Here is a 19,557-nt window from a genome sequence, read left to right on the forward strand (position 1 = left end):
GTACCCTGAGCTACATTCGTTGTACGTTGTATTTTGCAATTTTGGAAGCATTCATTAGCTTCCAAAGTATAAAAGTTATTTCTAAAATATAAAAAACTTTAAAGATCTCGTCTCATTTCAAAAAAAAAGTATTTTAAACGGCAAAATTCTTTTTAATTTTTGTACGGAAGCTGAACTCAAAACCCCCAAAACTCCTCCCAATCTATGGTGTTTAAACTTTAAAGACTATGTCTTTGTCAATGGATCGCCAACTCCATTAGTTATTCAACATATAGTTATTACTTCAAATATATACTAATACTTATTTATTCTTTTTTATTACTTTCTTTTTCTTAACTTAAAACTACTCATAAAATAAAAACTATGATAAATAGTAATATAGAGAATGAATATTGTGTCCCTTTATAGAAACTCTTCACTTTTCTTCAAACTTTTTAGAGATGAAGTATATTCTATATGATGAGGATCTTGATGTTGAGTGAAACTGAAAAGTATATACAAAATGTTTGTATATTTTTTATTTTACATAAAGAAAATGTTTTATTTTTAAAAATAAATAGGTGGTATGATTTGCATTTACCTTTTAAATATGTTGAGTTTGGTGGGGGTGAATTGGTAATCCAGTAATCCTCCACCATGTCATAATAGTGTCAAAGTGTGTCTACTTCTATTCTAACTTCTAAGGCACTTCTTCTAGGCAATGATCATGTTTCTTTTTTACATACATACACACACGTACATACGCACATACATACACACACATATAGATATATACACAGTGGCGTACCTACACCTTTGGTGTAGGTGTTAGCCGACCCTTGTGGAAATTTTTTTAAAGGTATATATATGTTAAAATTACGATCAACCTCTGTAAAATTTTGACACCGGCCCTCTTTCAATCCATGTGAAATCTCTTCCTGGTTCTGTCACTGTACATACACACATACATATGCGTAAATACACACGTATAAACTTGTGCTAAATGCATTCCACCTCTTGTTCGCTTTTACTTGTGGCGCCTATTTCGATTTGTAATCACGTTTAATCAGTGAAAATTTAGGAGGGTGGGATACGTTTAGCCAACCTCAAATATATGAATGGATGCTCTATTGATCTAAGTAACCATTAAAAATTCTAATAAAATGTACATGCAAAAAAACCAGCAACTTCTGAATGGTTTTATAAAATCCATGGAATTTGAAGTGTAAACTTCAAGAAAAAAAGAATTCCCAAGAAAAGGTGAAAAACAAGAGGAGAGAATAATGATGACAATCATTCTTTTACATCAAAATAGAGGTGGATCCCACTCTTGTCTCTATACTCTCTCTCATATAAGATATGAAGTGGTTTTTTATTTCAGTGACAAGATATTTGGAAGGAGATAAAGGTTTGAGCACTGTGGAGTGTTTAAGAGGCAGATTGCTTGCTGAAAGAGCAGCTTCCAAGGCTGCAAATGATGAATCTGAACAACTTACCAAAAGGGTATTATTATTATTATTATTATTATTATTATTATTATTATTATTGTGTGTGTGTGTGTGTTTGTGTTTACAGAAAGTGTCATCTGCAAGTCTGCAACTTTTTGGTTTTGAATTTGATATGTTTAATTACATGCATTGTTTGAACTTGATTTTGGGTTTTATGAATCTTGAAAATTGCAGGTGACCGAGCTTGAGAAGCAGTTAAAAATGGAGATCAAATCAAGAAACAAAGCTGAAAAGAGGCTGAAATTCTTGATGAAAAAGCTTGAATCTTTGAACATGTCATATGTTTCAGCAGATGAACCTTCTTCAAGTATTTCTGAAAAGAGTGAGATTTCATCTGTTTCATCTTCAAAGTCTCAAGTCAGTAACATCTCAAAATGTGTCAAGAACAATGATATGTCTGGTGAAAGACATAAATGCCCTTCATATGAAGATAATTTGGGATCTTTAGATGATGTTACTTCTGAGAAATCAATTGAGAATGTGATTCAATCCGGTCCAAAAGAAGATAGCATTAGGTATGTGAGTACTTGAATTCAGATTTATATGTTTTGTTAAGTAATAGTAGTAGTTAACATATTCATTTTAATGTTAATCTTTTGTTGACCAGGTCAAAATTTACACATAACAACAATGATAATGAAGAACATGATCAAGACACATGTCACAATGAGCAAAAACTGATTTTGACACCGAGGAATGACGAAGGCGATGATGATGTATACGACAACTCCATGGCATTAGTGGTGGTCGATTATACGGTGAAAGAAGAGAAAAAAGATGTGGCAATAACAAACGGTCATGTGAAAGATGTACTTGATGCTTTAAGGTATGCTAGAGAATGCATTCAAGCTTCAATGGATATGAGGAGACGTGTGAAATCAAACATTGTTCAACCTAGACTTGATAGGATTTCATGTTAAAATATAAGGTATTTAGCGATTTTTATACATCATTTTGTGTGATAATAGTGATAATATTTTTGTAAACACTCATGTTTTTGCAAATTCCAAAAATTTTGGTACCAGTACTGGTATATTCAGTACCAGTACATGTACCAATCTCATCCCAACATTTGAGTGAGGATACATATGATAACTTTTAAGAACATGGACTTTCTTATAATTTGTTTACTTAATGATCACACATGAATCAATGGTACCTGTGACTTTCCGTATGGGGCCAATAATAAAGGCATTGAAGTTGATCAATTAGTTACCTTCAAAAACAAATCTTGCATCAATGTTTGTACCAACACCCCCAATAATTGAATGTATATTCCCTTGTAACTTGTAAGACCGTCACCAAGATAATCACTTTACAAAGTGTATATATTTAGATAATATAATTACATAAACAGTTATGCATTTTGCTAATGATTGTGATACATAAGCATATTATTATGTAACTGTTTTGACTCACTCTACTTCTTTTATTACATCTATGACGCATCAATTACAAATATGTTATATGATTCTAACAATTGTTTGCTTAAAACTGTTATTGTATTATTTAATGAATACAAGCCAAACATCTTAATCTTAATTATGTAAAATTCCATGGTCCCAATTCCTTTGTAAGTAATTGTGGTACATGTGGTCACCTCACATGCCTTCTGGATGTGGTCACTCCTGACTCCCACATTGTAACCTCTTCATGGGGGCAATATTCAATAAATTTGATTGCATGGTATCATAACTATAGTAAATAATTCTAAATTGTACGTGTTCATGACAAATATATATGAGTATAACGTGTGTGTCAGCTATTTGAGGTTAATAGTGAAATCATTTATCATCCAAACCCTTTTATAACGTAATCAATCTTTACCTTTTGCACCATATAGTGTGGGCTTCCCTAAATTATCTACATGACACGTAAACCATGACCAAAAGATTTCATGGTTTTAGCATGCACGAAGATATAGATGAAAAAATGAAAAATAAAAATTAATATCATGTGAAGTATGTGCAAGTACAATATACAAAAAGTAAAATAAAATATACTCTGAACTATAGAAAGAAAACATTGATCAAAGTGTAAGATGTTTTTTGACTTATCCTTTATATTATGTTGTTTGACACTAGTTTTCGGAGGATGTCTACGCATACAGACTGGGAGGTTGGGTAAAGAAAATATGTCAAACTTTACTCAGGATCTAGTCTTCACACTATTATTTATGACATAAGTTGCTATTAGCCGCTTTTCATTTTAATCCAGCCTAAATTGCTCTGCTTCCATCATTTTCTGCTTGTGAATGCAAATATCTTGTCATCTCACCGCTCCTGGTGGCAAGTGATCTCTGTCTTCTTTAGTTACCAAATCTCACATGCGTCTCATATTTCAAGCCAGCATGTGAAGGCATAAGATCAGAGTTACAAGGCAACTAGACGAGTTTGAACTCAACCTTGCAACTCATTAAAGGATTCAAAGAGTAGTTTATAACTCATGACCGGCTTAGGAAACAATGCAAACACATATTCTAGTTTGAGCAACTATTCTAAGTATAACTATACTAATTTCCATGGTACATATAAATTCTACCAAACTATCCTTTCTTAATCACCGTTAATAATCCCCAAACTAGTAAAAATTGATCACAATGTATACATTTTTTATGTCGGCAATCACTAATGCCCAACGAATAATATAACGAAACTTAAATCAGATATCCAAGTATCCAACACCCATTAACATGCACTACGCATCAAGAGATCATGCAACAGTTGATATGAGCAAAACATCTTTACAAGTTTTAAACCACTCTGGTAAGTCAAAAACAAATCAGAAGGTCTTATAACTTCCTATCGAGTACCAAATTCAACACAGTATACATAAACATAATCACTGTCATTTAACATTATGGCCCTTCCTTCTTTGCTGCAACTCATACTGAACATTTGCACAGATAAAACAAGCTGTCCGACATGATTAATAGCAATCCCTTAACAATGTGCCACCTATCTCGACCAAACCACATAACCACCCAACCCTCTCTACCCAGCAAATATTTCATCTTACACCTGTTTTTAAAACTAGTTCATTTTACCTTAATAACAGAATATCAAACAAAACTGGTTTTAACATGAAAAATATAAAATTTTGTTTTTCATAAAATTTCCATCTTAACATCAGATGACCATGATTCTTGGTGTACACAAAATGCAGCCCTGATATAAAATAATGATTACCTGACGCTATCGAGCATAGTGGCATACAAATTGTAAAGATGTAAACAGAATATCTAGATTCATGTTATATCAATATATGCAAGCAATTCACCAAAAATCATGGACATGATACTGCCAGACCGGCAATTATTATTGTTTTACTAACACTACAACTGGTTTGTGCACTTTAAAATTGAAATTTACGCATGAGCATTACTAGAGCGATATCAAACTAAAATGAAACACATCTTAAGTACTAGTTAGTTCTTGTCAAATCATATTCTCCTACAATCTAATCCCATTTAATACTTAATAAACGTTACCTACTATATTTTTTTTAGTTTTGGGTGACACAAAGAGATTGCTATTATATAAGTCGGGCAAACCAGCTTAACGAATTCTCACCGCACTTGATACATGAAGGAAGCACCATAACTGCAAAATACAGTTGTCCGGTGATCAAAAAGAGAATTAACAATTAATCTTTCAAATGCGAATAAAGTTAAAACTATAAGCAAGATAAATATGGAGGTCAAAACTCAGGGCCTTACTGGAAATGACAGTACAACGCTCAAGCCTCTCCGCCTGCCTTGCCAGCAATGGTTGCCTTCTGTGTAAAACAGGTAAAAGAATGATGGGTTAATCTTGATGAAGTGTTAAAACTCAAAAGAGTTAAAGATTAAATGTTGTATAAGCCGATTGTGAGTCTTGCTTTGTTTATTTATTTAGATGTATATCATTTCGTTTCGGTCAATATTTGTTTACTAGTTTAAAGGAGTTTTAATTTACGAGTAATAGCTTGAATAGAAAGTAGTTTTCTAGTGTAGATAGAAGGTTAGCGAGTCTTTGTATTGTGTAGTTTTCGTTAACATTGAAAGAATCGGTAGTTGGTTGAATCCAAAATCTCATGTGGCTTTAACTTGAGACAAATAGCTTGAATAGAAAGTTATTTTTCTAGTACAAAAATAGCGGTTAGAGTCTTTGTATGCTGTAGCTTTTGTTCTTAATAATATTGAAAGAATCAGTAGTCGGTTGACTCCAAAAGCCAGTGTGTTCTTATTCGTGCTCATTATAATATCAGATTGTGTGTGTTTATCAAGATCTGGGCCAACAAAAGAAGGATAATGAAAAGCACATAAGCATTTTACAAAAGCACAAGTTTAAAAGACCTACTGGTTCAATTTTCGCATTGCCAGTCGCTGCTGTTCCTGAAAACCTGTAAAATAATACTTAATATTACTGCTTAAACTTAAATGGAAATTGATTTTTTTGATGAAACTAACTAATTACCTGAGTGCCCTTGCTTTCTTTTTCTCTTCTTCTGCAGGATCAGCACTAGAAACTGCTGATCCAAACCTAGAAAGTCTAGCCTTCTTTTTTTCCTCGTCCTCAGTAGGTGTTGACTGAGTAATACCAAATCTGATCAACAGAGAAATATAATCATTAGTTAACAAATAAAAAAGTGATAACTAGGAGCAAAAAGAGAATGAGAAGTTGTATCCTCTAAACAACCTCTCCGCTCTCGCCTTCCTTTTTAGCTCCTCAGCTTTCTTTGTGCTATTTGATCCTTGTGACCCAGGAGATGTACCAAACCTGAAAAACAACAGGTCCAAACTTATAAGTTCCGATGATCCATCACAGTTTACAATGAAAACAACAACCGAGTCAAAATGATTCAACTGACTGATCCCCATTTAAAATAAAGATCACAAAAACTACAATGTTGTGATGAACTACATAATACAGATCTATTAAAAGAGATGCAGAAAAGAAGAAGTTTCTGCCCCTCAAAGTAACAATCTTGATTCCTTCCCAAGACACAAAACCACAGATAATGACTTCCTACTCAATTTCAAAAGGCAAACCTCGTAAACAACAACAAACAACTGTAACCAATAAATCCTAGAAATAACAAAGCTACTGGTAGGATCTGTGATAGGAAAATCAATCGGTAACGGATAGAAATTGAAATCGAAACTAAAACGGATAGTTCAACGGCTCGTTTTCGGATACAGACACACCACCGAATTAAACCGAAGGGCGTCTGACACGCGTTTAGGATACAGATATCACCACCTAAACTTGTGATTAGATTCCAAAGATCACCATTCAAGTTGCCACACTTGAACTAGCATTGGAGAATCAATTTTACTCAAAATCCATTGAGATAAAATTAACACAATATAATTTTAATCAATCGTAAACTTTCATTCATTACTTAAATTTTTGATACATATAGGAAAACACAAAAGAAACTAACTCAAACAGGACCCCACAATTTAAGGTAATAACCAACTGCATGATCGTGAAACATAGGAAACTAAAGACAATAAAATGAAAATATGACAAAATAAATAAAACATGTTGCATGGCAAAGACGTGGCTATAACTGGGTCATGGGCTCACTGCGGGTAGTCGGGTTCAGGTGTGGTTAAGGGCATGATCAAATTGACCCACTTGATGAACCGGACCTTATGTATAACATTCTCTCCGTCTTTGAAAAAGTTTGTCCTCAAACTTAGAACAATCGTATCAACACCAACTATCGTGTCTTGTATCGGGGGCGGTTCAGGAGGTATGCCAAGTGGAACATCATATTAATAGAACTGAAGCCATGATGTGGTCAAAAATTGGATTACAACCGACAACTTGAGATTAAAAATGACAGTTGCAAAAACAACATTAATTGCACCAATGTTTTGAAACCCATCAAAATTATAGATCTCACCGGTATCATTTTTATCACATTCGTCAAGCACAACATGAGCCATTAACATACTTTTCAGATTTGTATTGAACAAGGAACTTGGAGGCTTGTAGATATTCGACACCAATAAGACCATCTCTCGTTGCCCCCAAATCATTTGGCTCGTGTAGTTCTGATCCGAAGAGAGTACAAACATCAGTTTCATTTTGAAGGTTTTCATCGTGACCGGCTGTCCCGTTAAGGGCTCGCTTCACAAATAAACACTCCTCTTCATCGGGTTCGGTTCCTTCTTCATCGTATCTCGTTTCTTCGTTCGAATCAGCCTCATCTACCGTGTCTTCATCAGGTGTTAATTCTTCATTCAGAAATTCATCTTTGTCACATAAAGCGATGACGACAACCTCATCTGAATCTTTATGAGCAGATATATTGTGTTCCTTTAACATTGCAAGATAGGTAAATACATATTTAGGAAGCTTTCTTCTTGGCTTCTCGACTTGGAACTTAGCATGTTGATTCCCAAGAATTTCACGTTTGAGTATCTTTAACTGATCTTCCATGCACTGCAACTGTTTCTTCCATTCTTGGTTTTCTTGTACTAAGGCATCAACTCTGACCCACAAATTTTGTTGATTATCCTTCTTCGCATCCATACAAACTGATTTGTAGAGATTTTTTTTTTTTGTAGATAGTGAACTGTAATGAACAAGATGGAAAGAGTCGAAAAAACAACGTTCGGCTCTGATACCAAATGATAGGAAAATCAATCGGTAAAGGATAGAAATTGAAATCGAAACTAAAACGGATAGTTCAACGGCTCGTTTTCGGATACAGACACACCACCGAATTAAACCGAAGGGCGTCTAACACGCGTTTAGGATACAGATATCACCACCTAAACTTGTGATTAGATTCCAAAGATCACCATTCAAGTTGCCACACTTGAACTAGCATTGGAGAATCAATTTTACTCAAAATCCATTGAGATAAAATTAACACAATATAATTTTAATCAATCGTAAACTTTCATTCATTACTTAAATTTTTGATACATATAGGAAAACACAAAAGAAACTAACTCAAACATGACCCCACAATTTAAGGTAATAACCAACCGCATGATCGTGAAACATAGGAAACTAAAGACAATAAAATGAAAATATAACAAAATATATAAAACATGTTGCATGGCAAAGACGTGGCTATAACTGGGTCATGGGCTCACTGCGGGTAGTTGGGTTCAGGTGTGGTTAAGGGCATGATCAAATTGACCCACTTGATGAACCGGACCTTATGTATAACAATCTGGGAAAAATGGGATATAGGCAAACCATACCTTTATCCTGTTGGCAATCAAATTCAAATTGAAGAAAAAACAACGAATTTGATAAACTTGCTATTTGAATTATCACTGAATCAAGTCTGTTATACATACATACGACGCTAAACTTCAATGCAATGACCCCTAATTATCTAACATGAATTGGTGCCTTCTAATCGATGCAACGATTATAGTGCCTTCTAATTTAGTTTACATAGAGACCCCTTATCTACTTATAATTACAAATAAACACACCAAGCATACTTTCTACTAATGACCGAAATGCCCCTATACTTAAAAATTTAGTTTAAACTTTCTTAAGATAAGCCACAAGATCATACAACAATACAAACAGAACATATGTTTCTTCATGTCATGCTAAAAAACAAACTATTCCACCAAATAATAGTAAAACAACAAGAACTAAGCATCAATTGCAATACTAGACTCATAGCAACACGCAAAAGTTTCACAAACTGTATAATCAGGCAAACTAAGTAACCCCTATCCCTAATTATTTATCACAAAACACACTCTGCAAATAAAACCCCAAAGTCAAACAGAATCAACCAATTCCACACAATTCATAAGCTGCTTAAACCAGTGGCAAAGCTTGGACAAAATCACCCGGCACGGGCAAAAACTCAATATGTATACAAATTTTCATAAACCAGGCACCCGCGCTCAAATTTTTGGAAAAAAACAGGTAAATTTAGTAATTTACACTCCTGAGCAAAAAAACTTAACGTAAACCCTAAACCTAGCTTCGCATATAGAATTCTTCCAAATCAAACATGTGTGTGTGTGTGTGTGCATATATATAACTACCTCTCAGCACGAGAATTCCTTTTTCTTCTTCCGAAAGCTTAACCGGCATACCGAACCGCTCGGCACGGCGAATCTTCCTCTGAGTATCGGTAACCGAAGCACCGTCTTCGGTGTTTGTATTATCAACATCCGCCGAAACCGTCACCGGATCTTTGGTATTCTCCTTTGTTGTTGCTTCTGAATCCACCGCGTCTTTCTTCTCGGTGGATGAAGCTGAAGCTGGTGCTTGTGGTGTATCGGTTGAAACGGTTTCAGTTGTGGTGGTAGAGACCGGGTCTACGGTGTTGGTAGGATGATTGTCGGTCGTTGGTGTGGTTGTGGTGGTGGATGCCGCCATCGCCGTTTAGGTGCAGAGGATTTGATTGATAGATGAATGATGATTGATTGAATGATGAACGTGCCCTAATTTGTGAAGTGTGATCGATTTGGGATATATTCGAGTTCTGGGGTTGTTAGTTGGATATTTTAGAACCTAAGGGGTCAAAGTGTACATTCTCAATAACAAGACACAACTCAATTACTTTTCACATATATATTTGCTAGTTTTTTTACATAACTTAACAATGGTATCCCGTGACTCTTTGTTGGATGTCGTGTCTCTTGGGTTTAAATTTCGATTGAAGCAATTTGTTCTGGGCTGAACAAAGGTTTTTCTGGTTGTGAGTTTTCTCCTAGGTGGATGGGCCGAATTACCATGTTTGAAATATGTAAGTTTTATTAGGAACTTCCATACGTCTAACTGATTGTTAATTCATATAGTCCAACTTGTACCCGTACTAGTACCAAGAGCGAGATCATTGGAGATTTGAAAAAAGAAAAAAGCAAAGCGGATACTATATCGATGTACGTTACCGATCTCATCCTACGCTTTTGTCGTAAAAAAAGATTTTGGATGACTAATAAATTGTTTGAAGAAATACACTGCCATTGAATAATAAGATTTTCATCTCCGACCGACACTTAGACGGAGGAAAGAGAGGAACATGCTATTGAAGATGATGAGCGAGAAAGATAAGTTATTGTCATTGACCGCATATCATTCTTGGCGAAGAATGGGTTCTATGAGAAGCTTGCCTTGAACTCATAAAAGGGAGCTTAGTCGAGGTCCTGCAATGAAGCCTTGAACTCATTTATTAGGTGCATTATGGTTAAATGAGTCCGATAGAAGTTGAATCTTGTTTTAAATCGACTTGATTAGAGCGTTTACGTTGATCGAATAGCTTACAAATGTTTGATTCATTTACACCTCTAGTTTCCAATCCTGCTAGGAGCCTGAATTTTTCCCAATTCCATATTTATCAAAATCAACATAATAAATTGGTTTTGGAAAAAATATATATAATTTCAGGAGTTTTAAAAAATAATATAAAGTTGCATATTCTTGAAGTTGATATAGCTGTATACTCTTTTCCTTTCTTACCACATAAATCACACAACTAAAAGAGGGAAGTCACAAGACTGGTTTCTTGATATATAATGACAGGTCTCAAGTAATTTCGTTAATTTCGTTTCCGGTTAAAATCATTAATAACTATAAGGTTCCATCTAAGCATCTGGCATATATGAAACAAAAAAGAGAGCCCTTATAGATTAAATCTTACATGAAGCATCATAATCTACCACCAATAAACTTATACATCTGCATACCAACTTAAGAACTGTTAATTGTCAAATCTTATAGTAAACAAATATGGTTTCCTGAGCATTTAAAACCCTCAAACAACAAATAATATATAATTATATATAAACACCAATCAACATCCCCACCTGTGTCTTCCTGTACATAAACTTCCATGATAAACTAACCATCATCAGCATTGGTTGAACTGTCCCGATTTGTGCCCTTTACAAACTGTCCTCTAACACGCGGCCTTTGTTCTGCCAGTTTCTTTCTGTTTTGATATCGCACCTATCAAATTAAAACTCAAATTAAATCCGTAATTGTACAAATAGGCAACTGAGATAATATTATTGTTGCCAAAAACAAGTCACCTTTTTCTGGAAGCATCTGGCTTCTCTCTTTTGGCGGAACTTAGTCAATGCCGCCTCTCTCTCTGCAGAGTTGTGGCGGGCTCTGCCGGCGCCACTGCCGCTGCCCCCACCACCACCACTAGCATCACCACTTCCACTTTTTCCAGCTACACCAACATTACTTTCTACATTTGTAACCTCCAAATTCACGCCAGTGTTACTCCCATTAGGCACATTGCTTCCATGCTTGCTACCTGAACCACTTCTGTTCAAGCTATGATTTTCAAGGTTACCTTCAACGAGCCCACCCTTGATATTTGATGACCCACAATGTGGAGCATCTGCAGCTAATTTGCTTAAACCAAACTCATCATGCTTGGACAATAATGGCTGGTCTGTTGCTATGTTATGGTAATGATGAACATGGTGATGATGATGTATGTGTTGAATGTGGAGCTCTGGATGCAGATCACTAGGTGTGGTTCCATCAGCTTTCTTTGGTATTACTTGCTGAAACAAGCATCAAGGATTTGTTTTTGTAAGTTTCAAGTAATAAAAAGAAACAGAAATGTGCCATTACTCATTACTGACCTCACTTGAGCCTTGATAAATGAGATATCCATCAGAATGAGCGTCATGGTTAGATTCTTCGTTCAAAATACTAGTTCTATTATCAGGTTGAGAACAGCTTCCAGCAATGCCAGGTGTACACTTCGTGTTGTATCTGCAAGAATTCAAATTACAATCATCAAAACATAAGTAAATAACATCTTATCAAATTACAAAATTTTAGACCTTGTGAAGGCAGAAAGCTCTGAATGTCTCAAAATATTACAGCCATTTTGAAGTTTTCTCTCATCAATTTCAGTCGCGCGAGGCCTCTTTAAGCCAGACTCACCAGCTATGGCTTCCTTAAAATCATCAATAACCTTAGTGTTTGCATCCATAATCTCTTCAGGTTCCTTTTGACCCTTGATTTCTCCATTTTCCATGTGAGGATCAGACATTTTGCCATCTTCGATTTTGTGTTTCTTTGAGTCCTTACTTTTGGCATTGGGTGTGGGGTCAGTTACTTGATGAATGTTTTGTTTCATACCAATATGTTTAATAGGAACGTCAGATATGTGAATTGCAGTTTCTTTAACGTTTGCACCATGACCTGAAAAATAAGATATGTTTCATGTTAATACGAAAAGAAATGTTGTGGATAACGTAAGTAATTAATATATCTGAATACCCAAACAGGGTTGTCCTTCCTGGTCAACAAAATCCCTTCCTGGGCGTATAACTAGGCCACAAGTACTGTCTTGGTCACATAGAGATGCTGCTTCTGGGCTCTCAGGTTCAACACCTTGTTTTGTCCAAGAACTCTGCATGCCATTGCTAAATCAGACTTAAATTAAATAAGAATGATGATGATGTCATGCAAAAGTACCTGAGTGCCACTGCCATCATCACTACCACCGTCAGTGCTTCCATTTTCATCCCCATTTTTTCCATCGTTGTTGTTAAACCTTAAGTTGCTTTTTGAGTTTACAGATTTTTGAGCTTGTGTGCCACTTTCGCTCCCACTACCACTAGACTGATTGAAACAAAATCATTTTCCCAACAATGGGAAATAGTAAAGTTAACATGATGCAACATAAATGCAGAAATAGAGTAAATTTCTTGAAAATTAGCAAGTTGAAAATTATGTAGAGCATATATGTTACATACACTGTGACACCTCCTCCAAACGTGCTGCCAAAGATTCTTAAGCTCGTTTTTACGAATAGGCTTCACCAAAAAGTCTACTGCACCCTTTGATAAACACTTAAAAACTAAACCCATTGAATCATGAGATGACATCACTGCACACGATCTCATAATGAATGGTGGTTAATAGCATAAATTAGTAAGCTTTTGCAAGATATAGCTAGATTTGTTGTTAATTTTGTATATAGAAAAGATTAAACAAGGTCCTTACTGATCACAGGGACATTCTTGCGTGACTTGTGGCTCATAATCTTACATAAAAGGCCGATTCCTGAAAGAAAAGGCATGACTACTTCAGTTAAAACAATGTCAATGTGAACGGATAGGTTTTCCAAAATCTTCCAGGCTTGTAATCCATTGGCTGCTTCAATAACTACCAAAAAAGACGGCACAAAATAGTAAGTGTTAGACGGTCACCATTTGATACAGTCATACAGGCATGAAACAAGATCAAAAACTTAGAAAGTATGAAACTATAGACACTAATAATGCATTAAGTTTTCATGAAATACAGGCCAAAAGGCTAACCTTCATAGTTACAATTGCGGAGCAAAGCCGTGACAATGTGACGAGTACAATCATCGTTTTCAACCAGCATGACCTTAATGGATCTAACATGGAGAAACTGCTCCCAGTGTACCAGTGACCCTTGAGGCTGTTGTTGAGGTGCTTGAACAGCAGCACTCCCCTGTACTGCCACCTGGCGTTCGTCTTGCACATTTCCATAATTTTTATTAGTTATCGGTTCATCACCTGCTTGAGAACCTGGTCCATCGCCCACAATTTCATTCACATCTCCCTGATAGTCAGCTTCCACTTGACTATTCACCTGCTGCAATCCCTTCCCTCTTTGGCTACTGGTCATTGAAACGTATCCTGCTAATGATATTCAAAAACACAAATTACGAGAATCATCCGAAAACCATACTGATACTCGTTAAACATTTTAAATGCAAGTAAATAAGCCACACAAAGCAGCCACGTCAAGCAATCAAAGTATCCAATTTCCTCAAATATCAAATACAAAACCTTCTGCCCTAAAACAAGTGCAAAGTATCCAGAGATGTGAAGAACACATGTCAATCTAACACCACCATCAATCAACTAACCAAAACTAAACCAAACTCCTCCAAACCTGCTAAAAACGACTTCCTAGACTCACCATTTATCCCTGCTACAAAAAACAAACAACTGACTAGCCACCTCTATCAATTTTTTAAGGTGCAAATAACCTTTTTTATTGTTTCGTGAAGAAACTTATTAAAACTCTATCAATTACTACTTCAATTACAAAATCCAACAATTACCTGACCATTTCATGTCAAATACAGCTAAAATGTTAAAACTAACTCAAAAATCAACTAAATCCAGCCTACTAATTACTGAAAAGAAACACAAATGACCTCTATCATATACTACTTCAATTACAATATCCAGTAATTACCTAACCATTTCATATCAAATACAACTAAATCCTAACACTAACTCAAAATCAACTAAAACAAGCATACTAATTACTGAAAACAAACACAAATGACCTCTATCAAATACTACTTCAGTTTCAAACTCACAACTACCTCACCATTTCGTGTCACACACAACTAAAATCCTAACACTAACTCAAAAACCAACAAAATCCGGCAATCCAGCATAGTAATTACAAAAACGTAACACAAATTCACTAAACTTTTATAATTAGCGTATAATAATACTAGCTAATCGTTCAATTAATAAGATAGAAACTAGTACCGAACTAATAATTACAAATGACTCTAATCTGTTACAATTAAGATATAATAAATTACCAGCAACAGCTTCGGATAACCGAATCGGATTGTCGAGTAATCATGAACAAGGCGATTGGATTATGATGGCAAAAGCTAGGGTTTGGCAACAACACGACAAGTAAAAATATCTGGCTAAAGGAAATGTAATGAGATTGACTGGTGCAGAAACAGAGGGACTGATTATTTAAATTGGTGTAAAATGGAGGACTGGAATGGAAGATATTGTGAGGGCCTACCTGTGGATGACGTGGAAGAGGTGTAGGTTGGTGATGTGACACGGTGGAGATGGGTTAATGACGTGGAGTGAATCTAAAAGGGGAAATGGAGCGGTTGAGATGGATTCGGACCGTATCATTCGGGTGGGGATAGTGGAGACACGTGGCTGTGGCTTGCGTGAAAACTAAAGATATTTTGTGTTTGGAAGTGTGTTGATGGTTGTGCAGATTGGAACCCTCAAGTTTCAAGTGGTTTATTAATCAGGCACGTTAATTTAATGCAGGCGTTACTTATTTAAATAGTTTTAGATATCATCATATAAGCCGTTCTAGCTCAGTTGGTAGAGCGCGTGGCTTTTAACCACGTGGTCGTGGGTTAGTTTTCGAACTTAAACATTGTTTTTATATATTTAGTTTATGTATCCGATACAACGGATGGGCTCAGGTCATTTTGGTTCATGTCGAAATCGTTGCGAATCAAAACTTTTAACTTAAATGACTCGTCTTAGCAAAATATCATTCACTTGATATATTTAACGATGGCGGCAACGGGGTGGTTGCCATCATCGTAACACTAGTGTCAATGGTTGGGCCAGTTGGAAACGACAGTGGTTGTCAATGGTTTGTAATGGTGGCCTCAGTCATGATTGCATCGGTGGATGCATATACAATGGCGTCGTTGGCGGCAACCACCAATAGATGGTAGCGATAAAACAATGGATCGGGTGTTGTTTGTCCATCTGAACTCATTTTAACTATAAGTCAGCAAATGTTTGATGAATGACCAATCTTAGCCAGTTGTTTGATTTAAGTCAGCCCAGATTGACCCGTTCTATAATTCTAGCAAACTCAAATGAACCTGAATGTAATCTTACTCATAGTATAAGTAAATGGCAGGGTCTGATAAGACCCTCGGCTCCAAAATAAGTTATATCGACGGGTCATGATTTTGATGCTTAGTTGTGTGAATGACAAATATCATGACAGGTTGATAGCATATATAAGGAAAATATTTTGCAATATAAAAATGAAAACAAAATAATAGTATTCAACAAAGTATATCATTCTAAAACTGACATTTATAGCAGATGAGATAATCAACCATAAAAAATTAAATCTTTCTATACAACTTATTAAATGATGCGTACATTTAAACAAATATACCCTGTTCTATATAACCTTCTGCCTTATTTGAGAAGAATACCAGAAGCCTTCAATTTTGCAAATAATGATATGTGTGTTATAAACAGAATCAAATCAAACTATGCAGCAGCTGTCTTTTTAAGATAGTATTCATCTAGATTAAGAGCTTCCAACAACTTTGGCCATGATTCCGAGATCCCTCCTGGAAGATCAAACTCCATTAACTTCCCTCGTTTTCTATAATAATCCTCTACAGGTTCACTCTGTGCATCCAACACACAAACATAAATCTATCATTTAATAAACCTCCTAAACTAGTTTAATTAAAATATTTGTTTAATGATACCTTTTCTTTATAAACACGAAGTCGCTCTTTGACAACAGGTTCAGTGTCATCAGCACGCGTAATGAGCTTTGAAGCACACTGCGGAGGTGGCAGAAGCGGAGGCATTCGCATACCTGGCAGCCCGTTCTCGGCCTTTGCATCGATTGAGGTCACATTGAAACCTTTACCACATTCACTGCATATCCTTCTTCCTAAACACTTCTCAATCAATACATCTTCCCTTAGTTTCAGATTCACCACTAAATCAATTTCAGTCACCTCATCAAGTATTTCCTAACCAAAACAAACATCTAAGGTTACAAAATTTTAATAACAATTCATAAAAGTCAACCTGGTTACGGGCCATGTTAATTTAACATTTTGATATCGTAACTTGTATAACATGACACTTTACAGCTTGTCTTATTGTTCGTGGAAAACCATCAAGAATGAACCCTGATTCGCCTCTTGATTCTCCGGCTTCGAGTCTCTTTGATAATAAGTAAAATATAATTTCATCTGAGACTAACTTCCCTTGATTTACCACCTCATCAAACTGAAAAACAAAATTAAGAAATTGATTTATATGAAAATGATTAGAGCACTACATGTAAAAAAATGTTAAAACTAAGTTTTTAAAAAACTAAGAAAATCAGTTTTTCCTAAATCTATGTATGTGTTATATAGATAAATATTTACACGTTGAGTTCTACTATGTGCAGTTGCGAAGCTTGGACAAAAACATGGGGGGGGCTCAAATTTTTGGTCAAGAACGGGTAAATTTAGACTACGAATAAAAAAATCCGGGCGAAAAACTGATAAATTTACACTATTGCGCAACAAAACAAGAGGGTCAAGGACACCCGTGGTCCACACTATCCTTCGCCACTGCCTATGTGAGAGTATCACAACGAACCAAACCATGTCCAAAAAAATAACTGAAGCTATGATGAATGAGATATTGATGCTCAAAGTTGTGCGGTTGGAACAACTTATGAAAATTTGCAGTTATTAGTTATTACTCTCATGCATGAGCCATCTCCGACTGTACATAATGTTGTACCCTAGGAGACAGCTAAAGGGAGACCGGAGACTCGACTCGTAAGTTTTATATTATTTATGAGTAAACTGAGATTTTCACCCCTGTGGTTTGTCGAAATCTGTTGTTTTAGTCAAATAGTTTCAAATTTGCAATATTCGTCCCTGTGATTTCATTTCACTTGCAATTAAACTCGACCCAACTAACCCCGTTAAGTCTGGTCGTAACCCATCAGCGTGCACTTCACGTGACAGGTAGTTTTGTCATTTTTCTCCCCAAATAAACCCCAGCCTTAATTTGCAACCCCTCTCACGTGAGGGGTTGGGGTTTATTTGGGGAGAAAAGGACAAAAATGCCCCTCACGTGTGGTGCACGCTGGTTGGTTTAACGACCAGACTTAACGGGGTTAGTGGGGTCGGGTTTAATTGCAAATGAAATGAAACCACAGGAACGAAAATCGCAAATTGGAACTATTTGACTAAAACCGCAGTTTTCGACAAACCACATGGACGAAAACCGCAGTTTACTCATTATTTATTATTGCTTTTGTATGCGGTTTTGTACTAGTCCATTGGCATTGCCCACGAATGACAAGAGTATTGTTATTATTAAATTTGATAAACAGTGAACGAAACTACAATATACAATTGCAGCTGATGAATAAATTATCACAGCATGTAATTCTGAATAATTACGTTTTACGATCAAAACACCATATAAAAGTAAAACTATTAATCTATAAAACCTAAAGGCGTCAAGAATATCAATACCTGACGAGACAGAGGACCAGAGGAAGACAACTCATGACGGACGAGATCACCGGTGGCGATATGAGGAACACCGAGAAGATCAGACAGTCTGCTGGCGTACGTACCCTTACCAACACCTGGACACCCTAAAAACACCCACTGGAAGCTTCTAGAACCCCCCTTGGGATCACCGGTGGATTGGATTAATGAAACGGTAGAAGAGTTGGTGGAAAGTGATCTAATGAACATAGACGAATACTGTGGTTTGAAGAATTGGCGGGTGATGGCCGCCATTGGTGACGTGGTGGGTTCGAAGAAGACAGAGTTTGCAGAGACATAGGTGGAAGTCAGTCGTCCGCACGCATAGACCTAACAACGTGTGCTTGCTCCAATTGGTCTTTATCTCTCTCTCTCTACTATATATAAATATATATAAAGGAGAAGTACCTCTTAAATTTTAACACTCTGTTCCCGAGTTTCATTTAAAGAGAGAAAAGAAATGAAAGGAAAAGGAAAGGAAAGGAAAGGAAAACAAGTGATATCATTTCGTGTTCCCCGGTTAAATGGAAAGGAAAGGAAAGTTAACATTTTATGTGTTCCCAAGTTGAGAAGAAAAGAAAAGAAAGTTATAAATTTACCATTATACCCTTAGGTGAAACTAAAATAAAAAATACATACCTTCCATTCTCCATTACTCATTTCTCTACCGGTGATTATGCTCTCTAACCTTTGTAGTCTCAACTAGTCTGCATCTCTCCATATTTTAAAATGCCCACCTCTGCGGCCTAACAGTGGCAACATTACATTAAAATCAGTTGCAATATTACTAAATCAGAAGCTTGGGCATTATGTTAATAGTTATGCACTTATGCTAATTATTTGGAAAATGGCAATCTACTGAGATGTATTCTTCTCGGTTTGTATGCAAGTTTTAAAGAATGTCAAACAACAAGATCCAACAACTATAGGTTTTCATCATACTTTATGCGGATATAAACTCGGCCACTCGGGTTACGCTACTGTTGCCATGAAGACAAGTCCTATTCTCAATGAACTAAATATG

General features: G+C 35.9%; 3 protein-coding genes and 1 pseudogene across 7 annotated transcripts; 1 reads left to right on the forward strand and 3 right to left on the reverse strand.

Annotated features, from left to right (window-relative positions):
- The first annotated feature begins 1,279 nt into the window (after positions 1 to 1,279).
- Positions 1,280 to 2,407, forward strand: LOC143615975 (uncharacterized). Its single transcript, XM_077088951.1, has 3 exons — positions 1,280 to 1,482; positions 1,662 to 2,002; positions 2,095 to 2,407. The coding sequence occupies exons 1-3, from the start codon at positions 1,339 to 1,341 to the stop codon at positions 2,405 to 2,407; spliced, it is 798 nt and encodes a 265-aa protein (XP_076945066.1). The 5' UTR covers positions 1,280 to 1,338.
- A 1,754-nt stretch (positions 2,408 to 4,161) lies between these two features.
- On the reverse strand, positions 4,162 to 9,966 carry LOC143615977 (uncharacterized; annotated as a pseudogene). The gene is made up of 5 exons (XR_013150577.1): positions 9,511 to 9,966; positions 6,167 to 6,247; positions 5,945 to 6,073; positions 5,828 to 5,870; positions 4,162 to 5,264 (listed from the first exon to the last, which is right to left on the reverse strand). The product of XR_013150577.1 is annotated as an uncharacterized LOC143615977 (transcript).
- A 1,163-nt stretch (positions 9,967 to 11,129) lies between these two features.
- On the reverse strand, positions 11,130 to 15,174 carry LOC143615987 (two-component response regulator-like APRR7). Of its 4 annotated transcripts, none has more exons than XM_077088960.1 (10): positions 15,062 to 15,174; positions 13,765 to 14,112; positions 13,448 to 13,609; positions 13,198 to 13,331; positions 12,917 to 13,063; positions 12,719 to 12,851; positions 12,277 to 12,640; positions 12,073 to 12,205; positions 11,503 to 11,991; positions 11,130 to 11,419 (listed from the first exon to the last, which is right to left on the reverse strand). In XM_077088960.1, the coding sequence occupies exons 2-10, from the start codon at positions 14,099 to 14,101 to the stop codon at positions 11,312 to 11,314; spliced, it is 2,007 nt and encodes a 668-aa protein (XP_076945075.1). In that variant the 5' UTR covers positions 14,102 to 14,112; positions 15,062 to 15,174; the 3' UTR covers positions 11,130 to 11,311. The 4 variants fall into 4 exon arrangements, with proteins under 4 accessions (XP_076945075.1, XP_076945076.1, XP_076945077.1 ...); XM_077088961.1 differs by having other exon boundaries at positions 13,765 to 14,115; positions 15,062 to 15,150; XM_077088962.1 differs by lacking the exon at positions 15,062 to 15,174 and adding an exon at positions 14,986 to 15,009.
- A 1,245-nt stretch (positions 15,175 to 16,419) lies between these two features.
- Positions 16,420 to 18,839, reverse strand: LOC143615976 (adenylate kinase 1, chloroplastic-like). Its single transcript, XM_077088952.1, has 4 exons — positions 18,516 to 18,839; positions 17,122 to 17,262; positions 16,728 to 17,000; positions 16,420 to 16,644 (listed from the first exon to the last, which is right to left on the reverse strand). Exons 1-4 carry the CDS (start codon positions 18,786 to 18,788, stop codon positions 16,501 to 16,503), a joined length of 831 nt encoding a protein of 276 aa, XP_076945067.1. The 5' UTR covers positions 18,789 to 18,839; the 3' UTR covers positions 16,420 to 16,500.
- Positions 18,840 to 19,557: the final 718 nt, after the last annotated feature.

The sequence above is a fragment of the Bidens hawaiensis genome, unplaced genomic scaffold (genome assembly GCF_021521415.1).
Source record: "Bidens hawaiensis isolate Kalapana, Puna unplaced genomic scaffold, B.hawaiensis_p1.1 tig00044982_1, whole genome shotgun sequence".
Lineage (NCBI taxonomy): Eukaryota > Viridiplantae > Streptophyta > Magnoliopsida > Asterales > Asteraceae > Bidens > Bidens hawaiensis.